Source organism: Malus sylvestris, chromosome 6 (genome assembly GCF_916048215.2).
Source record: "Malus sylvestris chromosome 6, drMalSylv7.2, whole genome shotgun sequence".
NCBI lineage: Eukaryota > Viridiplantae > Streptophyta > Magnoliopsida > Rosales > Rosaceae > Malus > Malus sylvestris.
In genome coordinates, this window is record NC_062265.1 from 21,022,866 (window position 1) to 21,045,059 (window position 22,194).

The 22,194-nt window shown below is 34.0% G+C and overlaps 2 protein-coding genes across 2 annotated transcripts; one reads left to right on the forward strand and one right to left on the reverse strand.

Moving 5' to 3' along the window:
* Positions 1-5,062: 5,062 nt before the first annotated feature.
* Positions 5,063-7,180, reverse strand: LOC126626478 (beta-carotene hydroxylase 2, chloroplastic-like). Its single transcript, XM_050295798.1, has 7 exons — positions 6,533-7,180; positions 6,383-6,442; positions 6,215-6,286; positions 5,970-6,104; positions 5,652-5,777; positions 5,515-5,571; positions 5,063-5,425 (listed from the first exon to the last, which is right to left on the reverse strand). The coding sequence occupies exons 1-7, from the start codon at positions 6,923-6,925 to the stop codon at positions 5,351-5,353; spliced, it is 918 nt and encodes a 305-aa protein (XP_050151755.1). The 5' UTR covers positions 6,926-7,180; the 3' UTR covers positions 5,063-5,350.
* Positions 7,181-16,794: 9,614 nt separating this feature from the next.
* Positions 16,795-17,712, forward strand: LOC126626481 (protein SPIRAL1-like 5). Its single transcript, XM_050295804.1, has 2 exons — positions 16,795-17,119; positions 17,255-17,712. Exons 1-2 carry the CDS (start codon positions 16,877-16,879, stop codon positions 17,327-17,329), a joined length of 318 nt encoding a protein of 105 aa, XP_050151761.1. The 5' UTR covers positions 16,795-16,876; the 3' UTR covers positions 17,330-17,712.
* Positions 17,713-22,194: the final 4,482 nt, after the last annotated feature.

Below are 22,194 nucleotides of genomic sequence, written 5' to 3' on the forward strand. Positions count from 1 at the left end.
CGATAATTCACTGTACGTTATAAAAAAATTGGAAGTTTTAATGAAATACTTTTAGTGCTGTTCACTTTAACGAAAAATCATATTTTTACCTTTCCTGGTACTATTCACTTACACCTTTATTTATCATTTTTTTTATTAAAACTAAAACTTTTGAAGACTTTTCGTTAATTTTCCTGAGTAAATTGTAGTTACGATCCCTTAACTTTAACTCAATTGGAGAAATGGTCCCTCAACTAAAAATTCATTACCATTGGTCCCTCAACTTATCAAAACGTGCAGTTATGGTCCCTCAACTAAAAATTCATTACAATTGGTCCTCAACTTTAATTCAACTAGAAAAATTGTCTCTTAACTTTAACCTAATTTTAGCAATGATCTTTCCAACATAACTCGTTTTGACAAAATTTTTGACGTAGTTGATGAAAATGACCATAATTACATACTTTGATGAGTTGGGGGACCCTAATTATATAAATGGTTATTCCAACATAACTTATTTTGACAAAATTGATAAAAATGACTATAGCTACACATTTTGATAAGTTGAGGGACTAATGGTAATGGATTTTTAGTTGAGGGATTATTGCTCCAATTTGATTAAAATTAAGGGATCATTACCACAATTTACTCTAATTTTCCTTAAAAAATTAGCTCGCCGCCACCACCCACCCCTCGACCCCGCATTGTATTAATTCGTCATCTTGTGTTGATGAGAAAACTGTATACAATAGTTCTCTTGAAAATTTTGACTTCGTATGTATTTCAGTCGTCACTTGCTCGGCACAAATAAATAATAAATAGATGATGATGCAGGAAAATTGGTTTTGACTTTTGAGGTATGCCGCATGCCTCATGAGTGACTCGTGTGACTAGTTGACGATGAAAAAAATTGTATACTGCAATTGTACGTAAGAATTTTTCACGACGATCTTGTTTTATATCTAAATCTTCACTTGCTTACACAAGAAAATAAATAGATGATGATGACTGAAAAATTGATTTTGAGTTATACATCATGCTCTTGAGTGGCTATGGAAATATTACTCCGTCAATTAATCAATACGTACAAAGTTTACAATATGTAGGATTGCATCAAACTCTATACAACGACTATATAGGGTGATTGTAAGTAAGAATTTCTCTCGATGATCTTGGCTATGTATGTCACACTTGCTCAGTGCAAATAAATAATTAAATGATGACAAGATGAAAATCAGTTTTGAGGTCATCTCCTAGATATAGAAGCTTAATTTATGTGACCATGTACATGAACCAAGCGTGGCTCTTGGTCACCAATTCCCTAGCGAAGGTTCGTATATGTGACTATGTACACGAACAAGCTGGCTGTTTTCTAACTACGATATACAAATATTGATGTATTAAATTTAGAGTTGAGTCATGCATCAGTCACTAGAGCTAGCGGACATACTGGTTGTGGCCAATTTCAAAGAGAGAATAGGAAAAACATGAATCGTGACGAAAGAGTTAAGGGCATAGAAAGCTGGTCAAATAACGGCAATGCCAATTAAAAGCAGCGAACTTCCCAGCACATATATACGATACAACCACAAATATGTTTCCATGAAAGCAAATATTAATACAATTACAAACTCCATGCATGAACTATCAAATCTAAATATACTCCATGAAATATCAAATCTATATATATATGCTCCACATCTACACACATATTATAACATATGTTTATAATGTGACTGATAGGATTTTTAACGTCTATGCAAATAGGGTCAAAATCATATGAAATACTTGCAAGAATACAAGGATGTTGTAGTATAGATGCTCATGCAAGGTCGTTCTCCTCAATGACTATTTGGATAATTTATGTAGAAACAATGCCTAATTAAATACTTAGAGTTAAAAATTGAGAAAAGAGATTCTGAAATTGGGTAATATTAAAAACGAATTTTAATTAAAAACTAATATGACAAAAGAAAAGAGTCTTAAATACCAATTTATAAAAGACTAAGGTTCCACTATCACCTAGCAATCCTATGAACTTTTACCAATTACTTATGATCTACACATGCCACTTTGAAGGTTAGGTTTTCCTAATTTATATTCTACTTGGAACCTCTAACATAGAATGTATATCTAACATGCAACCCATCTAGACGTTCGGATCAAATTTGAACATGAAAGACTCATTATGCTTTATGAAAACCCTTTGAAAAACCATGCAACCCTTAAGACGTGGTATTCATCCTAAGTGAAATCACAATTATTAATCACAAGAAGCCAACATCAATTTCAGGGAACATTCTGACCAAAATTGCATCAAATTACTTTTCTAAAGATCCTAATGGTGATCAGGCATTAAGACAATTAGATAGTTTTAATCACGATAATTAATAATTCAAAGTGTGCCTACAATCAATCATAAGCAATTAAATAAAAATCACATATTCATGCTAAGGCTCAAGGCTTTGCCCTAGCAAAAAGAAAATTAGTTACGCATATTCATAATTGAAATCATAGAAAATATTATTAGAATGAAGAAAATGATTGAAAACACCTTAAAGTAGAAACTCTCAAAGAACCCTAGCAATACTCTCCGTCTCCAAATTGCATAAAAGAAAGCGTAGTCCTCAAACTGAGGCCGACTAAAACCTTAAATATCTCCCTAAAAGACAGCGGCACAAACCCTAAAATTGTAGTCACTTGTTCCAATTAGGAAACTAAATAATCATAAGATAAAAATAGAAAATAAAGTCCTAATTATGCTAGGAGAATCTGCCAGGTAAATGTACAGCCACGTTTTAACCTCGGATATCCTCCAAATCCGGCCCATGATATCTTGTTTTGAAGATCAGGACGCTCTGAACACATCTCCAGAAGGCCACGAACCCATTCGAGGTCATCTTGGGCTCCAAAAATATAATTCAAGCCCAAAACGTCACTATTCCAGCACCTCGCATCGCTCCTTTATTTTATTGCCATAAAATAACCGCTCGGTGGAAACATATGATATATTGACACAATCAAGCTAACTAATGTATGAATGTCCTTCAACTAGAATTACTCCAAAATTCATCCATTTGACCATGTTTTGCTTCAGAATAAGTTGAAAGTCCTATATTGAAAATACAATTCAAGTTATCAAAATTCTCCCAAAATATTAACCAAAACATACTAAGAATATGGAAAAATATATAATATGAAATTGACCCATCAGTGACTATGGCACCAAATTGTATAATTAACTAGAAAAATGACATGTACACTGAAAATTAAACTGTAGACAAAAGAAATAAAACATGTGAAATAAGCGGATTGATTGAAAAAGAAAAATATTAGTAAGGCGAGAACCAATTAGAAAGTGAGACCTTACTACCTAGAAACATTAAATTTTGAGTTATAAAATAGAATAAAGGGTAATTTTAGAACTTCTTCGTCCTGCTCGAATCACCTCCCCGACCTCGATTTCGACGGAACAAGCTTCAGGCGTGACTTCATCTCCGACGACGAACTCGTCAACTTCTTCATCTCCGACTATGACCTCGTCGACTGGGTCATCTCGGCCATCTTCTTCTCCTTCGCTGCTTCGCTATTGCCATGGTTGTGGCTTTGAAGCTACTGCTTTTGGCCTTGCCTTCGGCATGCCTCCTCATCAACTGGGTCATCTCCGCCATGATTGCTTCGCAATCTCAATAAATCGATTTTTGTTCTGGGTTTTTTTTTCTTATGGTTTCTAGGTTTTTTTTTTTCTTCTAGGATTTGCAGGTTTAATTGGTTACTGGAAGGCTTGCCCTTCTTTTTGGAATCTCTGAAGGCTTGGCGAATGGTTAACCAACAAATTCTCTTAATTAAACAAGAAAAGTAAGAGATTGATGCATAATTTGATAGAGAGAAAATGATGGAGAAGAGAAACAAGGAAGGGTAAATGAAGGAAGGGGCAAGACAATTTGCTTGGGTCCATTCATTTCCAGGCTTCACTGCCCTTTAATTATTAATTTTTGTTTAATTTTTAAGCCAAAAGTGAATTAAAAATGGAAAAAAAATATATAGTCTGTGACTTATTCTGACACTGCACCAAACACTTCACTAAGATAGTCCAACTTAGTCTAGTCTAAGCTAGTCTAGCTTAGTCCCTGAAGCTAGTCTAATCCGAAATAATCCGGTACAACAAACACATGTACACCCTAAATGCTTAACAAAGAGAAACTACAATAAAAGATCACGAGACCTAAAGATCCCAACAACTTTTGATACCAGGAGATGCTGACAATAGGCGCAGGAGCTTAGGTTTGCAAGGAGAGCTACATATAGTATTACTTTTTACTATCAACATGTTTATTTACACATTTTAAGGAACGAGTAGTACTTTTGCCTCCTTTATTTTTCTCGAATTTCATTGGATTATTGACATGCTTGCTTACATAAATAAGAAAAAGTTATGGATTGCAAAAAGAGAAGAAAGAATTAGAATGAGAATTACATCCGTTGAATTATTGACTGGGAAAATCCAAACCAAATCCGATTTGCTAAAATATTGAGCAGCACTTTCTGATCAGTTTCACTTGTCTGGCAAATATTACCTGAAACTTCATTTTAAAGGAGCAATGCCCAACTACAATCGACGAGAGCAAAATATCCAGCTATAATCTTTTAACCATGCACTTTAGAACTCATCTTTTCGATATTTAAAAGTCAACGCTGGGGTTTGTCGGAATGATTTTGAGATATTTACCCAAGTTGAAGTAAAATATTTACCCAAAATTGAAGTAAAAATATATTCCATTGAACTAAAAAAAGTAGAACCAGATTGTTGTCTGTATAGAGTTAAAAAAAAAAAAAAAATCAGGATTGAACAAGTTGCAATACGAATACCATGGAGGTGCTCGATATCTATGGAATATAGTGATCAGTAAATATAGATATTTAAGCAAGATCTAGGTTTAATTTTTGTTTCAATCCAAATACGTTAAGGCAATTAAGACATTGTTGAATTTTTCGTTTCGTGCTAACGAGTTGTTGCCAGGTCTAGCAGAGCATTAGAAAGGTCAAAACAATGCATGTAACCAATTTGATGGCATAGATGAAGTTTAAGAGGCACTTGAGTCCCAACCAAGCTAGTTCCATATAAATGGATAATGATAGATTACAGTTTAAGGAGTTGTAGACAATTTGATGGCAGGGGTGAAGTTTCCTAAATTCCTATTTTGCTTGTCTCACTATAATACCTTAACATTGTCCTTAAGCCATAAGCAGTTGCTTGCACGTCTGCTTTTTGTGATTTTTGAAGAAGTCCCTCACTCTTCCCTCTCTTAATTTTTCTCAAGGACTTTGACAAATTGAAGCAATAAGCAAGCACAAAGAAACAATATTATCATCAACTGTTGGATTTCTTAGCTCTGCGCTGGACTTCCTTTTCCAATTCTTCCATGCCCCCAACTTCCCTTATTTCCTGCAACACAATTCGCATATTTAATTGATATTTAACAGAAATTAAGAACCTTAATTAGTTTGTTTAAAAGCACTAGGGCTGAGTATTACCTTAGGTCCCAAGAACAACCCATATGGGACTCCATTGAAGATGCATGAGTGATGAAGCTATTAAAATTTACAAGAAAATAAATTAAGGAAAAAAAAAACACAATGACAATTTGAACCACAAAATCAATGTAATTTACCTGGTGGGCTGCAGCAACTTTTCGTAAATAAGGGACATCTGCGATTGGCCCTACCGGAAATCGACGGTGGACAAGTCCATCGTGCACAAACATATAGGCCATCCCAAACGTTGTGATTCCTAAACCCTTTATAAAAAATAAAAATTAGTCACCCCTTTAATTAACCAATCTAACATCGGATAATCAATCTATAGCACCTACAAGTTATCGACCAAATACGGACAAAGTACCTGTAGAGATCCGAAATTGAATAACCTTTAAACCCTTTCAATATTAATATTAGCGTTTGACTAGAAAAAAAAAAAAAAAAGTACTTACAGCACCAAAACAGAGTCCTGGAAATAGACCCTTGTTAAACAAACCATAAGAAAGAAGGGCAATAGCAGGAACAGCATTGGTTATTGCAAATACATCGTTCAACTCAAAAGGACCATCCCGGGGCCGGTGGTGAGACTGCCGTAGTAAAAAAAAAAAAAAAAAAAAAAAAAAAAGGGTCACTACAGTAACAAATCTTGCATGGGAAAAATTTAGATTATTAGAGTTGGGAGTTGTGTAGGGCTTACCTCATGCATCTGCCACAGTGAAGCATGCCACAGAGTTCTATGAGCCCACTTTGCCCAAAACTCCATCCCCACCTTTGGAGTTACACAAAACGTGTTTAAATTAATTTCATTGCAAAAATAAAGAATTTGATCAATGAAATTTTCATGATTTTTAATTGCATTACTTACAGCAGATCCCACAGAGAGAGCAAATGTTCCAAACATTTCAGGAAGAAGATATTCACCAACCTGTTTCATAAAAATTAATCAAAATTTAAAACCCATGTCAAGAAAATGAAAGTTAATCCAATTTTATTATAAAAATGAAATTAGTTTTACCTCTGTTTGCCAATAAAATCTATAGTAAACAGCCATGGCAGCAGCTGAAGTGACTCCAAGGCTGGACATGATTGCAGCAACAAGGTAAGTATACCTCTCTGATCTCTTCCTCTCCAATCTCTCTGACGCACGCAGCGTTATAATATTCCACTTCTCCGTGTCTTCCAAGGCTTTGGTCACAGTCATGTCGTCCTTAAGTTGTGCATGATCATTCTCCACTTTCTTCTCCATGACTGAGCGCATGCTCTTCCATCTCTTCCTGTTGAAGTGAATTGATGAAGAAGCTAAAAGCGAAGAGGGGCTCGTTTCTGAGAAGGGTTTTCCAGAAAACGGAGTTTTTCGTTCGAAACTGTTTGTTAAGGTGACTGAAGACACCGAAACTCCGGTCGCCATGCCCTTAAAGCTTCGAGCTTTGACTTCAGTAAACAGCTTGAAACTGAGAGAGAAGTAGAAGCTGGAAATTAAAAGTGCTTTTGAGGAAAAGAATGGGGTGGGACAGAGTGTAGTTTTAGGTGCAGAGGGGGCATATAATTAAGGATTTCAGCTTCAGCCATTATAATTAGTTGAGTGTTTACTTATAAGAGGACTTCTTATTTCTGGGCAACCATGGGGGTTAGGGTGGCATGTTACTAGTTGCCTTGGGTACAAAGCTTTCTTTTCTTATTTAAATTCATTTTTTTGCGATTACATATTTGGTACTACTTGAATTTTCACCAGCCAACACCCTTACACATCCCCTTTAGTCTAGTATACGTACGCATAGAGCCCAAACACTTGTAATATGGTTTTTTTTGTCTCTCTCAAATTGAGCACATATTCACATCAAGAAGTTACGAACACATTTTTGTTTCGTTCTGTTTTTTGTTTTCATACTTTTCGGAAACTTGTAAATTTATCAAGTGAGCAAACATGTGTGTAACAACTCTAAGTATTACTGATTGAGGATTATTGAAATGATGAATGGTAATGAAAGGAAGTACTGGTGGTATAAGCTTATCTTAGTTGTTACCGATAACAACTTTAATAATGGAAGTGATGTTTACTTGTACACTTCTGTTTAGTTTTGTCTTTTGGAGGCGACTATTTTTTACAATTAAAAAGGCACTTGAGTCAACCGCTGATGATCAACTGTATCATGATCCATATCCAATTTTTGGGTACTACAAAAAAATATGACTCTGGCTAAATTTGAGTCACTGCCCAAATCATTCCACCTTGTCAGTTTGGTAAAGGGAAGTGATTTTCACGTATCTTTTTTTTTCTTACACACCCCTGTTTAATTTTGATCATTGATTTTGTTTGATTTATTTAATCTAATGACTATACATAAAGATGAGTGTGTGAGAAGCTAAAAATGGTGTATGAAAATAACTTTCCTTTGGTAAATTTGAGAGTAAGGTGAGGTCTGTAAGCAAAACACAGTGATCATGTCAAGGAAACCCTCTTTATATCTAGCAAATGGTTTAATTTTTGAGATTTGGTTACAATACGTACATGTATTTAATACAATTATTATTATCTCTATGGTCAGATAATGATTATATTAATTACATATATTCACAGAATTATATTAGACAATCAAATAATGATTGTATTAAATACACATGAATTATATATGTTTTATACCTTAGTGAATCAATTGGCTCCACACACAACTGTTGCAGCCGCAGGGCTTGTGTTAGAATTAGGGCTTTACTATCTCTGTTTTATGGGCCTTCGTTTCTCATAAGTCTAATAAAATGTTGGGCTATACCCATCACATAATTTCCATACTTTTGTTGTATATTGGCTGTGTTGTGTGTTTATCATCAAAGAAGGAGATATAGGTTTAGAATTTACCACCACAAACTCTAAATCAAAAACTCTAAATCTTATATTATAAGATGTTTAAGTTGAAGTCATAACATCCTCCAAATATCAAATGGTAATTGACAGATGACAGGTAAGTAGTTCAATACATACATACATACAAATATACTTACATACACACATATCATGTTGTATTGTGCTAAATGTCTAATTACATATGAAAAGGTTCTTGTACCAATTATGTCGGTAGATGTTTGTTTGAGTATGTAATTTTTAGGACACATATTATATTCAGTCTAAGACCAGTGTTTAAAATGTCAGTATTGGTGGAAATAACGATATACAAATTTGTGAAAATATTGACGGATATATCGAATATCGATATCAATATCGGTTACTTTCGGTGGAAATGATGAAAACTTAAATTGAAACTTTAGGGATTGTCAAATACTCGTTTGGATAAAATATAAGAGTTTTAGATATTTAACAGATATGATAGAAATATCTACAATATCTGTTGATTTTAGCTTGAACTTAAAAGTTTCTCCACTTCACCTCCATTTTCATTTCTTTCTCTGATTTTTTGGATATTTTTATAAAAATATCGACTGTATCGAACATTTTCTAAGACTCATCAGCACGTCACCGGTTTGTTCATTTTTACATGAATCCAACATATTTGTCTCATATATTTTTGCATGTAGATATCTGGGCTATCTTCATGTATCCCCATCATGTGATTATCAATTAGGGATATTCCGCCTTTTTACAATTTGGGACCCACTATTTCATACTTTTACGTGTGATGTTCAGTAAAGAGGATACAGGTAGAGCTCCTTTGTTTCTCAGTCAGCTAGGTCTCTGTCATACCTCCACTTCCTTTTTCCAGTTCTAAACTTCTAATAGACATCCTAGGTCGACTCAAATTTTCATCATTATTTCATTACCTTAATCTCTTTTCATCGCTCACTCATGAGGTTCCACAGTATCCATATCCAACCGCATCAATTCCTTAATGCTTAAGGCGTAAAAGAAAACAAAAATCAGTTCCTAAATTATAATTAACGTCTAAGTAATGGGATCTTGGAAACGAACAACTTAATGCCTGTTATGTGGTGAGGCCAACATGTGTTTCTGTGAATGGACATCTCTACAACTTGCTTGCATTAGTTTGAAAATATTACAATGGAAAATAACATGATAAATGCTGCAAGGAAATAACCAAAGCCATTACTAGCGGCAGTAAATATTATGTAGCATCAAGTATATTCATCAAAGTTAGTTTCTGATTGTATAATTTGTTATAACTGTGTATGTAATAAGCTTGTATAGCTAAGGGTAAAACTTTCAATTGTCATCATAGCTCAATGCTATAAATACCAAATGTAACTTCTAATTATTGTTAATGAAAATATGAGGTATATTTAATAAAGTTGCTTTCTCTCTAAGCTTCCTCTCTAAGCTTCTATATGGTATCTCTCGCCTTTTACCTGAAGGCATCTTGGACCTCTCAAGCTTTCGATCACTTTCTCTGATCTTCGAAGATTGTTGTTCTTCAACTCTTTAATTGTCCTGCTAAGTTCTTGAATTTCATCTCTTAATTCTCGAATGTTATGGTGTCTCTGTCGAAATCTTCATCTCCAATTGAGTCGGTGTCACTTCCCCACCAAAATTCATCTTCGTGAAACCCTAACTTCTCAAATTCATATACTTCTCTTATGATTTAGAATATTAGTAGCATGGTTCCGATAAAGCTCAAGCGCTCCAGTTATCTTCCATGGCGTGCTTTGTTTGCTCTGATTCTCAGATGCTACAAGTTGATTGGTATCATTGATGGAACTGAACCGTGTCCTTCCTGATGCTTCCAGATCATTCGCTCAATCCAGCTTTTGAGCTTTGATATGAAAATATCATAATCTCCTCATTTGATTAAACTCTACCTTATCTAAAGAAGTAATTCCATTCACTGTTGGTGTTTCATCTTCTCGAGATCTGTGGCTCAAATTTGAACAACAATTTGGTTGCGTATCTGATGTAGATATTCATCCACTACGATCTCACCTTCAATCTCTTCAGAAAGGCTCTCTGTCAATTTCTAAGTATCTGTAGCAAATCAAAGAGATATATGATTCTTTAACTGCAGCTGGAGCACTTGTTACTGATCGTGATTTGATCGATGCAACTCTTGGTTCCTCTTATACCAAGTTAACCTTGGAGGGGTGTAAAGAGCATCAAGTATAGTCATCACAGTTAGTTTCTAATTGTGTAGTTTGTTATAATTGTATATGTAATAAGCTAGGATAGGTAAGGGTAAAACTGTGAATTGTTATCTTAGCTAAATGCTATAAATACCAAATGTAACTTCTAATTATTGTTAATGAAAGTATTAGATATATTCAGTAAGGTTACTTTCTCTCTAAACTTCATCTCTAAGCTTCTATAAATATTCAAGTTATTTAGGCATATGTTTCATAAGCATTTTGTTTCTTGTTTTTTGCTTTCACATTTGGTGTTTGAGATATAAGGAAAGTATATAGGAGAAATGAAGATGAACAAGCGTGATTTTTTTTATTGTGGGGGGGGGGGGGGGTGTGGGGAAGGAATAAAGAAGAATGAGTGAAAGTGAAAACAATTCAAAATGATTGATCTACCCTTACTCCAGCTCAACTATATGATTGAGACGCTCCCTCTCAACTGCCTATAAAAAGAGCTAGAAGCCTTCAAGCTTAGGACCTTCGTCAAATCAATCAAAGCTTTCCTTCGAAGTGAATAGTGCCCACAATCCCTAAGATCTAAAACTCTTATAGCTCTACCACCCTATGCATGGTATGATTTCATTGACATGTCATTCCAACCACCATGATTTCCTCTTAGAAGCATATGTTTGGTGGGCTCCTTCAGCATTAAATTGTCCTACATGGCCTGAATCTTGCTAGATTTTTACTACTTTCTTTAAATTTTCAGTCAATTCACATTTTAAGTCATATAGCTCAGCCCATCGGCCTACATTTTTGCTTTTGGAAATGTTGACAATCTTGACCCATCCTAAAATGATTGTATTTTTTCATTTTTTTTCTAGTTAAAATAGGGAAAAAAAGTTACCAAACAAGTATTTCAGTTTTCAACCACAGTAGTGATCCAGTGGAAATGTGGTAGAATTCCAATTCAAGTTTGCTCCCAGGTCTGGGTTTAAGGCACGAAATTGGCAAAAACACTTCTCTGGTTAAAAGTTTTGATGCATTATAATTTAGTAGATATTAATTTCGTCATTAAACATTTGTTGTATAAAATGATTCAATGAACGCCTCTTGTGGAGTATTAAAATTAAAGCATTGAATTTAAAACGGGAACTGTTATTGGTACGCTAGAAATCTCATTTTGCACTCCTCACAAGTGTATTTTTCTTTCTAAATGTAGAAAGTTTGGAGTGCTAATGACAATTGATGTTGGCTGATCTTTGATATCTCCCTAAGCACCATTGAATTCTCATTGATTTTGATTCAAAACTTTTGAAGTTTCCCACAAAATGCAACTAAAACAATGCAACTTTTGTATTATCAAGGTGATGGATTCAGCGAATAATGAATACACACACACACACACACACACACACACACACACATATATATATATAATACTATTATATTATATGTGATTCGGGTACGAACATGGATCGGGGACCCCTATAACCATATCCAAAACCATAACCGAATAATATTTATGGTTTTTCCCATATCCAAAATATACCTGAAAGTTCATACCTAAATCCGTTCCATTCGGATAGTTATCCATGGTTATCAGGTTTAACAGTTAGAATTGCCATCCCTACTCTATTAGGGATTAGTCTTACTCTTCGGGGTGTAATCTTAGGCTTCGACAAAGAAAAAAGTGTTTCAGTATTCAGAAAAGTAAAATGGTTATCAAATGGACTATTTTTCATTTTGTGTCTTTCCTTACACATTTCCTCTACCACAATCCTTCCTTCATCTCTCATTCACTTTTGAATTTCCCTCGATCACTGGTACGAAGTGAAAACCAAAAATTAAAATAAAACAGTTCTCAACTAGGTTTCTTTTATTCTCTACAATTTTCGCACTGGTTGATATGCCAAGCATAGCACAGCACAAAATCATCTCGAGTCCTTCACTCATGCATTTCAATTCATGCACTCAGCGCCTCCTTACTTACAAAAGTTTCAGTTCATTAATTCCTGGTACACCATCTGATTCCATTTCTCCTTTCGTCCTTGATTCAAGTGCTTGTAGTTTTCATGCAAATTTATGCCTTAATAGTCCATACTTATTATAGTATTGAAAGCACTTACTAGCTAGGTTAGTAGCTATCATCAAATATGGATATTGTCTACCCTAATTCTGTACTTATCTCATTTGCTCTATCAGGGAGGGAGAATATATATAAATATGTATAGCATGTGTGTGTGTGTGTGTGTAGAGAGAGAGAGAGAGAGTATAGCTGATGAAGAAATGATCTTGATGACATTTCACTCAAAATAATTGATGCCCAAGACTGAAACAGATGACAGATACTACTCACTTTGAGGGCCATAGGGTGTCATATTTTTCTCCATCAACTCTCCCTGTCAAAGGTTCAAACAAACACTACTCGATGGTTGACAAGACCTCAATACATTAATTCATCACCACTATAAATATCTGCCAACTTTCATGAATGAACTTATTTGCAAACTATATACTTATACTTAAGAATAAGAAGTTAGTTTTGTTATTGATGAATTTGTTTGAAGTTTAAATAAATTAAACATCAAAGTATAATCCTAATTAATATTTTCTGTTGTTGTAACTTCTAAGAGTGCTAACACTAGCTGCTTAAGTGCTCATTTCAAAGAAAACCCTACCATCACTGTCTTTTTGTTTTCTTATAATAATTTATCTGAAATTAACTGATTTTTTCTTCTTTTCCTTTGAATTACTACTGTGAGCTATAAAATACAACTATTACTCTATGTCTATTCCCGCTTTTCTGTTTTTCCAGTTCTAATATACTGATACGTATCACACACACACCCCTTCTATAGATGCTGATAGACTAATCCGTGCACTATCGGATTGATTTTACCCCAATTAAGCATTTCTTTAGTACTTACAATAATGTGGGTTTTTGCAATTAGGCCCAAGAATCACATGAACCTGTCGAGTGGGTGACAGTTAATTATATCATGGACTACAGTAAGTTGAAACCCATTATGATATAATTTTTACCTGCTTTGATAGTAATGAGGTAACTTAGAACACTTTTGTACGATTCCAGACATGGTTTTATTAGATTAATTGAGAGTTGCATATGATCTCTGAGTCCATGACTAGATTCTCAACTAATATATCGCTCTATAGACATTGATCCACATCAGTCGCTTTATTGTAGTAGTGATGTAGCTCTTCTTGTACGATTCATATATAGATGGTTTATTGGTTTTATTAAAATTGATTTTATTTTTTTGCTTTATTTTTTTATACAACGATATATTTATACTAAGAGGTAGAGGAATAAATTGGATTCAAACTTGACAATGTTAACATCCACAAGGTTCAAACTTCAGATCTCTTACTTATAAGTGAAGAATAATATCACTAAATCGTAATACTAATTACCATTTTTAACCTGTTAAGTAAACGTTTTTCTCTCAATTTCAATCAAATGAGAGGGAAATTAAGATAATCTCTACGGGCTAAGAATCTGATTAATAACTAAACAATGGTTGCTAGACATTTAAGTTATCAACTTTCTATGTAATCATATACCACTAGTTCATGGTTAAGGTTGCTTTCAAAAGTTAATCAAGACCACTTGATTTTGACATTCAACCAACTTATAATTCTGTCTACCTTGCAAAGCAACTGTTTTAGAGCAATTTTTCTTTCTTTTCAATATGTTAAACTAGTTTACTATTTAAAGGAATATTACAAATAAATAACAAAATTTATGTCGTGCTTGCACATATATATCAACTTTGTTGAATGTGGTTTAGAAGTACAACATTTCATTTTATTTCATGCAAAATTATATGTCTGTATTAGTGGAAAAATGAGGTTCAATTGCTATATTTAATCACATAAAAAATTAAACAAGTAATCATGCAATTAAATATTAAATTTAATGCATACACATGAGAAAAACCAATGCCAAAATTAGGAATAAAGTTACTTTGGTTTTGGAATGTCATCAAAGTGCTTTGAGTTTGGGTGTAGATGATTTCAAGACTTGGATATGTTGCCCTCAAATTGCCAGTATGGTGGCAACTAATTTGGCCAAGTTAGCCTTTTATGCTTTGTTAAAGTTGGTTTTTTTTTTTTTTTTTTTTTTTTTTTGGGATTAAGGACATTTTGAAGGTTATCTCGAATGTCCTATTTGAAATTTGTATCAGCTCTTAGTTTGTAATAAAACCTCTATCGTTTCATCTCAAAAACAAAAAACTCAAGGCGAATGTTCCACATTATGTACCCTTAAGACAATTTACATCTCTACAATGTTCATGGTTGATACCCTTCTCCCAAAATACACCGACCACACCCTTACGATGTTAAAACTACAAAGATAAGGCTTTAATGGACTACAATTTGTTGAACACTCTCTCGTATTCTAGCATTTAGTATATATAGACTATGTGAATATCAAACAATGATTCATGACTATGGGGGGACTTGCCTATTTATAGAGGTTAAGATACATTTTTGGAAAGTATGTGACTATTCATGAAGAGTAAAAAAATTGTAACTATTGATTTAAATTCAAGTGTGGACAGACAAATATTTTTATCAAAATCACCGCTTTTAATTTCCAATCAATTTATATAAGATCAGTATTAGTTTTCCAATAGTATTAATGACTTGCATCAGTGAATAATTGTATAATTATAATTGATTTGTATTCTTCTTTTTATTTGCATTTTCTAGGCCAGTAAAATGTTTTTTAAAACTTGTAGGATGCTTGTAACTTAGTTGGTTAAGAACATTCATCCTTATATTTGTTGTCATGAATTTGAATCTTTCAACCCCGTTATTTGATGTATAAAATAACATTACTTTCCAAAGCCTTCATAATTAAAGTAACAATTTGAGTATAGTTACAATTACATACTTCATCACTATTGTCCCTCAAATTAAATATTTTCTTTCCCACAACCCGTAACAAAACAAATGCTAATAATTGTAAGGATATGAAGTTCAAAGTCCGTCACTGGAGAGTTAAGAAATTTGGCATGGTTACTCTCCTTATTGTCAATTAATTAGTTTTAGAGTGGGATCAACTTCATTCATCATGGCAATTCATGGTGTTGAGTTTGCCCAAATGTGACAACCAACATCCACATTTGTTGCATGTCACTCAATTAAAACTATCCACGTGCTAGCTAGATTAAAAAATTCGTCACACATGAGAGAGCGTGTGAGAATATAAAGTTCAAAGTCCCACATGAAAGAATTAAGAAATATTACATGAAGTTGTATGGAGTTAAGTCACTCCCTATTGCATGAATACTTGAACAATTGTCTTTTAATGATTGAGCGTTTCCATAAAAGAAAAAGAGGGATTTAACTACGGATGTAGAATTTTTTAGGTCGACGGGCCGAGGGCCCACTCCAACAATATCGATACTGTCCCCACTTTACCACCTGCCCAATCCATTAGGTATGGGGTTTTATCACAAAAGGTCTCAGTGTTAGTTAGAGTGGGGTAATTATATTCAAAGTGCTTATCTCCTTTCCCTTTGGCCGATGTGGGATAAATGGGATTCCAACACGCCCCTGCATGTGAGACCCCATTTTATGGGTCGCACGTGGAGATCCACACATCGGCAACCATGTGGAGCCAAGTCGGGGCTCACTCAACACGCGGGGCCAAACAAGGACCCACTTAATCACGTGGCAACTTTGGCCTACATGGAGCCATATCGGGACTCACCCATCATGCGAGGCCAATGGGGACCCACCCAATCACGTGGCAGTACAAGTTCATCCCCTGGCTCTGATACCATGTAGAATTTTTTAGGTTGACGGGCCGAGAGCCCACTCCAACAACATCAATATGTCCCCACTTTACCACCTGCTCAATCCGTTAGGTGTGGGGTTTTCTCACAAAAGGCCTCGGTATTAGTTAAAGTGGGGTAATTCTATTCAAAGTGCTTCTCTCCTTTTTCTCTGGCCGATCTGGGATAAATGGGATTCCAACAATGGATGGATCATGGAACGTATTACATGTAGTCTCTATTAGACAATCACATACATATACATCACCACCATGCAACAAGGGCAATTACTCAATCCATCAGATGGCCTTTCTAACCTATATTATTATGCACCATACGATTAAAGTTGATATTATTAATCAATAAGGAAAATAATGACAAATTAGGTACGATACATCATCATCAACCCATCCAAAAATATGCACATAGATTTCACACATAATTTGTTTATATATATTAGGGTTCTCTTTCTTTCTCCTATACCTCTAACTTTGGACAAACAGATCTTGAAATTGTCAAATTAAGCTGCAGCCATGAGTAGAGGTGGGAGCTATGGTGGGGGGCAAAGCTCATTGGGGTACTTGTTTGGCTCAGATGATCAGAAGCAAAGTCCACCTTCAACAGCTAAGCCAGTAATACCCCCATATGGCATCGATAGATTTGATTCCAGCAGTGAATTTAAGCCTCCAAATACTCCTACTAACTCTTCAGAAAAACAAAAAAATTCCAACAACTATCACAGAGCTGAAGGCCAAAATTCTGGGAACTTCTTAACTGTAAGCTCTCGTTTTTTTTTTTTTTTTTTTTTTTTTTTTTGTATATGAACTATATTTTGAAAATTCAACTCTGCAGCTACACCTTAATTATTATAAATTTATAATGTATTTTCCTACCAAATGATATTTATTCAGGATCGTCCGACAACAAAAGTTAAATCAGCTCCTGGTGGAGATTCATCACTTGGGTACTTGTTTGGAGCTAAGTGAGTACTTTAATTTCTCCCAAATTCTAGCCAGCTAATATATATTTTGATTGTGATTTTGGGAGAAATTAAGAAAATACATGTGTATAATAAGAGGGATTTATCAATCCCCATAAGTGTGAGATTTGCAAGGGTACGTACTTCAATTTGTTTGTTTTATATTTGGAGGCTGGGAACACGAAGGTGAAGATCAAAGACTGGATTTGTAACTACAAAAAATGTACGTTTTAATGATCACCCCTTATGATGGAATTTATTAGCTAGGTTAGCATATATATATATATATATATATATATATATATATATATATATATATATATTTGGGGTTTGCTAAGTTTGTATTACACTGCTATATATGAGTATATGATTTTAAGTTTTCTTTTGGTATTTGAATTCTGTATGGTCCAATTATATGTAGAATTGTTTGTCTATCATACACACTGTCAGATTTGGAAACTCGAAAATGACCCCGTTTTGGGGTTCGTTTGAACTTTGAAGATTACCAACTATGTTCTCACTAAATCGAATTGGTACTCGTTTTTTCTTTTCCTTAGCTTCTGTATTGATTTTTCCTTACCAACTAATGGAAATTTAGTTCATGGTTTGGTCCCTCTACTTCTTCCAGTTGTGGCTCTGTATTCTCATGCTATATTCTCACATATGTTTTTTTTTCCTTCATTTATTTTCCAATAATTTAATGCTTACGATTTCCAGTAATTTCATTTGATATTGATTCTTCCAATGATGTGTTTTTTTGTTGTTTAATTAATTCATGGCCATGGAAACAAAGCTATTCGTTTCCACGTACATTGAGTTGATCTCATGTCGATGATTAAAGCTTTCAACCTTCATGTATAGCTTGTGTAATTATCGCAATTTATGTTTAATCATAAAACTTGAATAAACTATTACGTACGTACTTATCTCTCCCTAGCTTGATTATTTTTTTGTTTCTTAATGTTATCGCGGAAACTGAAAATTTGTTCCGAGAACCAACTTTTCCTTATATTCTGCATGTCCTTTGAATGTTAAACATAAACCAACTCCACTTAGATAAGTAGCATTTTGTAGATTGGATCATCGTCATCTTATATTATTCATATATATGTTTATATGTAGGCTATATAATGGTTGTTTCTTTGTCTATGTGCTTCTCACCCTCTCCATACGATTGAAGAAGATTGATTACCCTATTAAGAAGGTTGAAAACTGTATGAAAATTGTTCTTTAATTTGCCACATCGTGGAGCCTGGTTTTCACTGCCTTCATATTAATAATTCTGCAATCACTTGCTGAAGTAAATTAAACTTACTAGTACTGCTGTTATTTGCCTGATTAATTAAGCGAAGAACATACATGCAACTGATGAAACATTGCATTATTTAAGGAGGCCTGTTTTGCAAGATATCTAGGTTTGCTAGGTAACTAGCTAGGTAAACATGAATTTCAACCAGATTTCAAGTTGTTATTGCATGAATATATAATATATGTGGCCTCAAGAATATCATTAAAAAATAACATGTGCAAATGCAATTGCTTTTTGTTCTTGTTTAACAAAAAATAACATGTGCAAATGCAATTGCTTTTTGCTCTTGTTTAACCCTTGATAACCTAATCTTAACTCATATTGGCGCGGAGCCACACCAAAGGTTACAACAGGCTGTAGCCGAGAAAGGGTTTGCGGCAATGTATGTACTTTGGTGTATAGCCTAATATAATAGACAAAATAAATGCAAGAAAAATTATTTTTTAATAAAACTAGGCTAGTGAGTATTTAGCACAACTAAAAATATAAAAATTACTATGAAAATTTTGATGTCATTTTGTTCAAGATTATTCTGTTTTGATTTAGTGTGAATTATATTATTTTCAATCAATTTTTTTTTTTTTAAAGATTGCCTTTATTTCTACTTTCATTGTTTTGTTTTGTACCAGTTGTGTGGTTGTAATTGAGATAGTCCATATATGATAGTTTTCTCTCTTCTTTTTGTGTTTGCATCTAAAAACATATAAAACTAGATGATTTATTGTAATTTTTGCAGTTTGCAGTTGCTAAGCTTATTAAGTTCATGCCAAACAAATTTTAAAGTATACAAATACAAAAGTTAAACTTAAAATTTTGAATTAGTACGTATATAGAAAAAAATATATAATTTAATTTTAGAGTATTTTTTAGCTAGCCAACCAATAAAAAAAATTCTGGCTCTGCCATTACTCATATGCCCAACCAATATGAAAATTCTGGCAGCAGATTATGCTCAAATGCTTAAGCCAACAACTCCTGGGATCATCAGCTACATGTGGAATTTTTTTTTTTATCCATTTTCATATTTCTTAAATTTGAAACTTCTATAACAAAAATATAGTGAGTTTTATCTTGAAAATATCTTCAATTCATAAAAATAAAATAAAATAAAAAATTAAAAAACAACTAGATTACTCATATATACAATCTATCACTTCAATATCATACTTAAATACAAACTCACATTACAAGGCTTGACAGTATTGATCTCTAATTGTAAAATACCCTCAATTATATGCTCATCATTGTAACACTGTTTACTATGCCTTATTTTGCCTTGTTAATTCGTTTGACTTCGTTAGTAAATGTCATGCCTGATTGGTTTCTAAAACAATATTACTTAGTTACTTTTTACAGGTTCATGAATTACATTTTTTACTTTCTAAGTTACATTTCGTTGTTTTATTGTCTTAAATCAATGGGGAAAACCACTGAATATCACATAATTATTTCATTATTTTTTTTATGACATAAGCAATATTTTACATCAAATTCATTTAAACTACAAACAAAAAAACGCACTATTTTACCAAACATGATTAAAGCTCAGATCTGCAAAATTATTCTATTAATTATAGAATTAATAATCGATTGCTTTTTTCCTTATTCAAATAGGTCACGAGAATTTAATTTTCTAAATATTAAATTTTAATACTTTAAAATTGTATTAATTTATATTTTTCTATATATTTAATTCATAACGTGGCAGACGTTGAACCGATTTCTGCATTGCACAAAAGCCTAACCACACTTTCCACATGTCTCGTTATTTGGGAATACGGCCCAACTTGGTCTCTTAATTGAGCTTACTTTGACCTAGGTTTGTCAAGTCTCTTCACAAAATTAGCCCAATATTTTCCTCTCACAGCACTTTAATTTTAATCTTTCGCATGTGGACTTACACATATAATGCAATAGAAACGTGGATGAAATTTAATTTGATATAAATTTAATTTTGTGAATTATTATTCGGTTTAGTCTAATTTATCGGATTAGATCCCATAATTCAGAATTTTTTTTTATTGAATTGTGATAAATATCATCCCTTATTATTGTTGTGGCTTATTTTATCTGACAGGGAGAGAGAGGGTCCGGCGGCATAAAGATAGATGTGTTTGTAGGGTTGTGTAAATGATGTGTTATTCCTCTTACGCAGTGCCTTTATTTATAGTAATAAGCGAGGGAATAATCCTTCTCCTCCAAGGAATACAAGTCCTAATAGAGAAGAATAACTAGTATCAAATCTAATCTAGAATTTACACAACCACACTTAAATAAGAAGTTTATAACACTCCCCCTTAAGTGTGTAAATACTCAATTAGATTCGGCATCATGTAGAGTTGAGGAAGTCGACTCGTTGACACTAATTCTGGGAACACGTTAGTGTCAAAGTAAAGTAGGAACTTGCATAAGGAACTAAGTCTCACAAAAAAACCCAACGGCTATGGTAAAATGCAAGTAGGAACAAAAACCCATAGTCTAAGGGAAAATGTGTGAGAAATGCAAAGTCAAATGAAACATCTACGAGACGTTATCAGGGATATGATCAACCCAAGGTGGGTGCCTCATCAAAACCTCGTTAGGTAGCAAAAACCCAAAGGGAAAAATGCTCCTAATCGTAGGGAAAAAAAGTACATTAAGATCAAGCAAGTATACTTCAGGATATTCCCCATAAGTTTGACATAATTCCAAAGAGAACTAACAATGTTACAACTCAGAAAGCTTACGCATACCAATGCCTTGAATAAGCTTCTGAAACGTCGCATTTGGTAGTGATTTGGTGAAGAGGTCGGCCAGATTGTCTTGTGAATGGATTTGCGTGACTTCAATCTTCTGATGCTCTTGCTGTTGATATGAGAAGAAGAACTTCAACACAATGTGCTTGGTGTTGTCTCATTTGACGTAACCCTTCTTGAGTTGTTTGAGGCATGCTGCATTGTCTTCATAGATTGTCTCAAGACATCAACAACAAGGTAAAGATTGCAGGAGCTTCGAATATGGCCCACAACTGCTCTCAACCAAAAGCATTCCCGAGTTGCTTCGTGTAAGGCCAGAATTTTAGCATGGTTAAATGAAGTGGCAACTAAGGCCTGTTTAGTTAACCTCTAAGAGATTGCAATGCCTCCAACAGAAAAGACATAACCCATTTGAGAACACGCCTTGTGCAGATCAAATAAGTATCATGCGTCGGTACAACCAACAAGGCGAGAATAGACTCAAGATAAAGGGGTGTGACATTACTCGAGGATTCGTAGGGATAGAACAAGCCCAAATCCATAGTACCTTTAAGGTAATAGAAGATGTCTTTAACACAAGTCCAGTGTCTGCGTGATGGTGCATTACAGTTCTTTCCAAAAGATTAATAGTGAAGGAGATGTTGGGTCTAGTGCATTGAGCTAAGTACAATAAAGCGCCTATCTCACTTAGATAAGGAACTTCAGGCTCCAAAATCTCTTCACCATCCTCATTCGGACGGAAGGGATCTCGTTTTGCATCTAGCGATCGAGTCTTTCCTAGATCTTTCATCTAAAATTCCGACTTTAGGTGTGAGGTAGTTCTCTCGA

Coding starts and splice junctions, on each gene's coding strand:
- LOC126626478 (XM_050295798.1), bottom strand. CDS start 6,925: ATGGCGACCGGAGTTTCGGTGTCTTCAGTCACCTTAACAAACAGTTTC. Junction 6,443..6,532: donor GATTTTATTGGCAAACAGAG/GTAAAACTAATT, acceptor TTTATGAAACAG/GTTGGTGAATATCTTCTTCC. Junction 6,287..6,382: donor CTCTCTCTGTGGGATCTGCT/GTAAGTAATGCA, acceptor GTAACTCCAAAG/GTGGGGATGGAGTTTTGGGC.
- LOC126626481 (XM_050295804.1), top strand. CDS start 16,877: ATGAGTAGAGGTGGGAGCTATGGTGGGGGGCAAAGCTCATTGGGGTAC. Junction 17,120..17,254: donor ATTCTGGGAACTTCTTAACT/GTAAGCTCTCGT, acceptor ATATTTATTCAG/GATCGTCCGACAACAAAAGT.